Source organism: Colobus angolensis, unplaced genomic scaffold (genome assembly GCF_000951035.1).
Source record: "Colobus angolensis palliatus isolate OR3802 unplaced genomic scaffold, Cang.pa_1.0 Scaffold399, whole genome shotgun sequence".
NCBI classification, from domain to species: Eukaryota; Metazoa; Chordata; class Mammalia; order Primates; family Cercopithecidae; genus Colobus; species Colobus angolensis.
In genome coordinates this window covers 1,045,954-1,051,953 of record NW_012117365.1, presented here as the reverse complement: position 1 = coordinate 1,051,953, position 6,000 = coordinate 1,045,954, and the positions used below count along the sequence as shown (strand labels likewise).

At 40.8% G+C, this 6,000-nt stretch overlaps 1 protein-coding gene across 4 annotated transcripts in view; it reads right to left on the bottom strand.

Annotated features, from left to right (window-relative positions):
• The window catches only part of SCMH1 (sex comb on midleg homolog 1 (Drosophila)), a 172,886-nt gene that overhangs the window by 39,175 nt on the left and 127,711 nt on the right, over positions 1–6,000 (bottom strand). For all 4 annotated transcript variants that reach the window (XM_011955182.1, XM_011955183.1, XM_011955185.1 and 1 more), the window contains one exon: positions 5,833–5,959. In XM_011955182.1, coding sequence (XP_011810572.1) covers positions 5,833–5,959 — 127 coding nt within the window. The remainder of the gene's footprint in view (positions 1–5,832; positions 5,960–6,000) is intronic.

Below are 6,000 nucleotides of genomic sequence, written 5' to 3'. Positions count from 1 at the left end.
AAAAAAAAAAAAATTAGCCAGGCATGGTGGCATGCCTGTAGTTCCAGCTACCCAGGAGGGTGAAGCAGGAGGACTGCTTCTGCCCAGGAGTTTGAGGCTGCAGAGAGCTATGATCACACCACTGCACTCCAGCCTGGGCAACACAGCAAGACCCTTAAAAACAAAACAAAACAAAACCCCACAATACCATTTATGTTAGCACCAAAAAATGAAATACCTAGGTATAAGTTCAACAAAATATATATAACATTTTTATGAAGAAAACTAGAAAACTTTTTTGAAAGAAATGTAAAAAGAACTAAGTAGTAAACAGATATTTTGTGTTCACGGAGAAGAGACTTAATATTGTCAGGATGTCACTTCTTTCCAACTCAATGTAGAGATTCACTGCACTCCTAATCAAAATCCCAGAATTTATTTTGTAGACAGCAACAAATTGAATCAGCTGGGGGTGGTGGCTCACACCTGTAATCCCAGCACTTTGGGAGATCAAGGTGGGAAGACTGCATGAGCCCAGGAGTTTGAGACCTGGGCAACATAGTGAGACCCTGTCTCTACAAAATTAGCTAGGTATAGTGGCATGTGCCTGTAGTCCAAGCTACTCTGGAGGCTGAGGTGGGAGGATAGCTTGAGCCCAGGAAAATTGAAGCTGCAGTGAGCTGTAACTGCACCACTGCACTCCAGCTGGGCAACAGAGTGCACCTCTGTATCCACAACAACAGCAAACCAAACTGAATCTAAACTTTATATGAAGAGGCAAAATACCCAGAACAAAGTCAGGAGGGCTGATGTTACCTGACTTCAAGACTTACTGTAAAAGCTACCATAATTAAGACAGTGTGGTATTGCCTAAAGAACAGACAGATCAATGGAACAGAATAGAGAGCCCAGAAACAAACCCACATAAATATAATCAGCTTATCTTTGACAAAGGAGTAAAGGCAATACAATAAAAAATATACTCTTTTCAACAAATGGTTCTCGAACAACTGAACATTCACATGTAAAAAAGTGAACCTAGACACAGAACCTACACTCTTGAAAAAAAGTAACCCCAAAAGGATAATAGACCTAAAGGTAAAATGCAAACTATAAAACTCCTAGACGATCACATAGGAGAAAAGCTAGATGACCTTGGGTTTGGCAATGACATTTTTTTTTTTTTGAGACGGAGTCTCGCTCTGTCGCCTGGGCTGGAGTGCAGTGGCCAGATCTCAGCTCACTGCAAGCTCCGCCTCCCGGGTTTACGCCATTCTCCTGCCTCAGCCTCCCAAGTAACTGGGACTACAGGCGCCAGCCACCTCGCCTGGCTAGCTTTTTGTATTTTTTAGTAGTGTTAGCCAGGATGGTCTCGAACTCCTGACCTCGTGATCCGCCCGTCTCGGCCTCCCAAAGTGCTGGGATTACAGGCTTGAGCCACCGCGCCTGGCCGGCAATGACATTTTAGATAAGCCCCAGCAGCACCTTGCACCCTGTTCACATCCCAGTTTCAGTCCTGGTGGTACTAGCTTCACAGAACTGGCAGGTGCAGCCCACGCCTCACTTATGAGTCCTACCTATGGGAGCCCATTTCCAGTTTTTGCCTTAGTCCAAGCAGTAACAGCACAATTTTCCCTAACACCTCATTCCTGGCGCTGCTAGGCCCCAGGACAGAATGCAGTCTGCCAATGGCTAGGATTGCAAATGGTGCGTCACTGCGGCTGCTTATGGCTCAGAAAGGGTGTGTGACCCAGTGCAAGCTCCTCTCCTGGAACAGTTCCCTCTCTTGGTCTTCTGGCAGCTCCCTATATCAGTTTCAGGGATTGGGAAGGTCAAGGCCTCTTTCGTTGCCAGGCATGCATGATTCCATACATGGGGATGTGGGCTGCTAGAAGTCTCTCGCTTACCCTTGGGAAGTCACTTGCTGATTCCTAGCCAATCTCAGCCAGGTGGGCTGCTTCTCTTCTTTCTCCTTGCTTGCTTTCTGTGTTTCCTGTCACTTTCCTGTTGAATTCCAGTGTTCTATTTTAGAAAATATATCAGAAGTATGATTGTCTATACACTCTTTTGGTTCTTCTAAGTGGAGGAGGTGAGCATATGAAATGCTTCTAGTCAGCCATCTTTTTGTTGTTGTTGTTGTTTTGGAGACAGGGTCTAGCTCTGTCACCCAGGCTGGAGTGCAGTGGTGTGATTTTGGCTCACTGCAACCTCTGCCGTGCCCCATCCCTGGAATCAAGTGATCCTCCCAACTCAGCCTTCCGACTAGCTGGGACCACAGGTGCACATCAGCATGCCCAGCTGGCTATTGTTTTTTTGTATTTTTAGTAGAGATGGGGGTCTCATGATGTTGCCCAGGCTGGTCTCAAACTCCTGAGCTCAAGTGATACACCTGCCTCAGCCTCCCAAAGTGCTGGGATTATAGGTGTGAGCCACCGTGCCCAGCCCTAGTCAGCCATCTTGAAGCCCCTTTGGTTTCTTGCAAAACAAAACATACTCTTACTATTCAATCTAGCAGTTGTCCTCCTTGGTATTTATCCAAAGTAGTTGAAACCGTATGTCCACATAAAAACCTGCACACAGATATTTACAGCAGCTTTATTCGTAATTGCACAAACTTTGAAGCAACCAACATTCCCATAAGTAGGTGAGTAGATAAATAAACTATGAAATATCTGGACAATGAAATATTTTTCAGTGCTAAAAAAAAAATGAGCTATCAAGCCATGAAAATACATGGAATAAATTTCAATGCATAATACTAAGCGAAAGAAGCCAATCTGAAAAGGTGGCATGCTGTCTGATTTCAACTATGTGACATTCTGGAAAAGACAAATCTATGGAGACAATAAACAGATTAGTGGTTGTCAGGGATTAGTGGGGAGGGAGGATGAATAGGCGGAGACCAGAGGGTTTTTAGGGCAGTGAAACTATTTTGTATTATACATGATGGTGAATGTATGTCATTATACATTTGTCAAAACCCACAGAACGTAAAACACCAAGAGTAAACCCAAATGCAAACTATGGACATGGGTGATAATAACGAGCCTATGTAAATTCATCAATTGTAAGAAATGTACCACTCTGGTGGAGGATGTCAATGAATGGGAGACAATGTATGTGTAGGGGCAGCAAGTATATAGGAAATCTCTGTATTTACCACTCAATTTTGCTGTGAATCTAAAACCGCTCTAAAAAATAAAAGTCTATTAAAAAATTTCAAAGAACAAAAAGAGCTCTTGATAACAAGATGCAAATCTCCAACCATGGGGAAGTAGAGTATAAGCATTTCCTAAATGTATATAACTAAATATCCTAAATGTGTGTAAAATCCTTTTATGTAGAGCATTTTGCAGATCTGGTGTTTCTACCAAACAGACTTTGGAAAATGCCACTGGAGTACTAAATAATTATAATTTAAAAAGCAAGATGGCAGAAATGAAAAACTCAATACAAAGTTTGGAAGATATAGTTGAGGAAAACTTCATGAAAGTTGACCAAAAGGCAAAGAATAGGGATAAGAACAGAGATATGACTATTACAGAACCAGGTCAAGAGATTCAACAACTGAATAAACAGGTATGATGGGAGTGAATACAGAAAAGGAAGTGAAAGAAAATAACTGATGATGATGATTATTTATTTATTTTTTTGAGACAGAGTCTCGCACTATCATCCAGGCTGGAGTGCAGTGGTGCGATCTTGGCTCACTGCAAACTCCACCTCCCTGGTTCAAGCAGTTCTCATGCCTCCTGAGTAGCTGGGACTACAGGCATGCGCCACCATGTCTGGCAAAAATACAAATTTTTGTATTTTTGGTAGAGATGGGGTTTTGCCATGTTGATCAAGCTTGTCTTGAATTCCTGGCCTCAAGCAATCCATCTGTCTTGGCCTCCTAAAGTGCTGGGATTACAGGCATGAGCCACCATACTCAGCCAATTTTTTAAAATTTTATAAAATGAAAGTGTCTAGTATGGTAGGTGAAAATACATCCAAGGTGAAATTTTAGGGTACTGGGAATTAAGAGAAACTTCCAAGAGAATGAAGAGATTTCATACAAAACTAAATATGTAAATCTAAGAATGATTTACAGAAAACAAAAGACCTTGGAAAGAGTAAACTGAGACCCTCACCAAAAAAGACAGGTGAACAGAATCTCAAGAAACTAAGAAGGCTCCAGGAGAGATTTCTTCTAGAGTATGACATGGATAGAATATATAATGTATTTGGATATAAAGAAAGATGTACACAGTAGCAAGAGAATTTAAGGTTGAATTAATAATAAGTACACAGAAAAATAAACACATAACAAGAAAATCAACAAGATTTCCCCTGAAAATGAAATGATGAGCAACAAAGGAAAAGTAATCATCGTATACTACATGGCTCAATTGATAACAGCATTTAACTAGTTATAATAACAAAACACTCAATTTTGATCTAATTAAAATTATAGTATCATAGAATCGGGGTAGGGAAATTATGTGTGGGTGGATAAGGGCAAGGAAATAAAGAAGAGTTAAATTCTCATCTTCTAGAGTGGGTAGTCAGTGGAAAAATAACTAAAAAAGATAGCAATATAGACATGCTATTTAGATACAGAGGTAAATAAAAACATCAGTTAAACTGAAAGTGACTGCCTCTGGGGAATAGTAATTGACAGGGGGATACGAGGTGTGTTTGTCTTGTTTTTGTAGTAAGTTGTATAGACCCTTCATTCCTTTAAACTATGAATATGTGTAACTGATACAAATCAAAATACCTTTTAAAAAGTTCTCTACAGTTAAAAAAATGAAACGTAGGTAAAAGATATAAATGTGGAATATCACATTCAGTCTGTGATAGCTTTTATTGTTAACATTTGAACGGACTATAAAGGTTATTTGGACTAATCCTATCATTGTATAGATTATAAACTGAGGCTCAGATAGGGAAGTGATACCAAGGTCACACAAAGTGAATCAAGGCCCACTCAAGAGATGGCGACACAATGATCAATGAAGACTATTACAGCCTGACCATGGCAGGTTCTGTCACCTTCTATAGGTTATTGGAAAGAAACTATGGCTGAGCCTTCCCTTCAGGCTCCTACATTCTAGGATTTGATTAGAGACATACTCAACTCCTAAGAGAAAGATAACCCTAACTTCCATGGGGATCATGCCAATTGCTTAGACTTCCTAGAAGAAGATGGAGTGTCTGCTGAGTAACAGAATAGGGTTTCACACATTTATCTTAACTTACACAGTAAAAAATGAGTATTTTTATTTATAGTTATCCCCTTGGAAGGTTGTATATCTGCAGATAGTTATTTTAGTTACTGTCATAGACAGTTTATGAAATGGGAACAGATATGCATAACCCAGGATGATTACCCACCCAGTTCATCCACTAGATTTTGCAATGAGTCAACCACTCATTGGTTGATCTCCAAAATCAGGTTTACTTTCATTGTACCAAAGTTTGTCACCATCAATGATTGCTTAAAAAAAAAAATCAGAGAAATTTCATATGTATTTTAAGGGTGGCACCATTACTGAATGCTGGGAGGATTCTGGAAGGTAGAAGGGATCACTCAGAAGGGAACACCCCTAACTGGGAAGGAAGGCTATTATTCTAAACTAGGCCAGGGAGCTCTTGGTGCTGTCCCTGCATTAGTTCCCCATCCCTGAGTTCACAGAAAACTTACCTAAGTTTGATTGACATTATTTCAAATGCCAAAGATAAAAATTGTTTAAAAGATTTTACTTAGGTTTACAAGTGGAAAGGCGCTAATTACTGGTGTAAGACAAAAGAAAGTGCAGACACTAGGTCTGGGGCTTGTGCACAGGTAGTCCTGTCATCTGCTCTTACCTGTGGGAGCCTGCATGGCTGAGCTGGGGATGGTGGCAGCATCTTGGGGTACAGTGCTGGTATCCGGTTCAGGAGTGCTGGTTGTTGGTGAGGCAGGTGGTGGGTTCAGCAAAGTTCGAGGTTTCCTCTGTCAAAATGAATGGGGAAAAAATTGCTACCCATGACAGG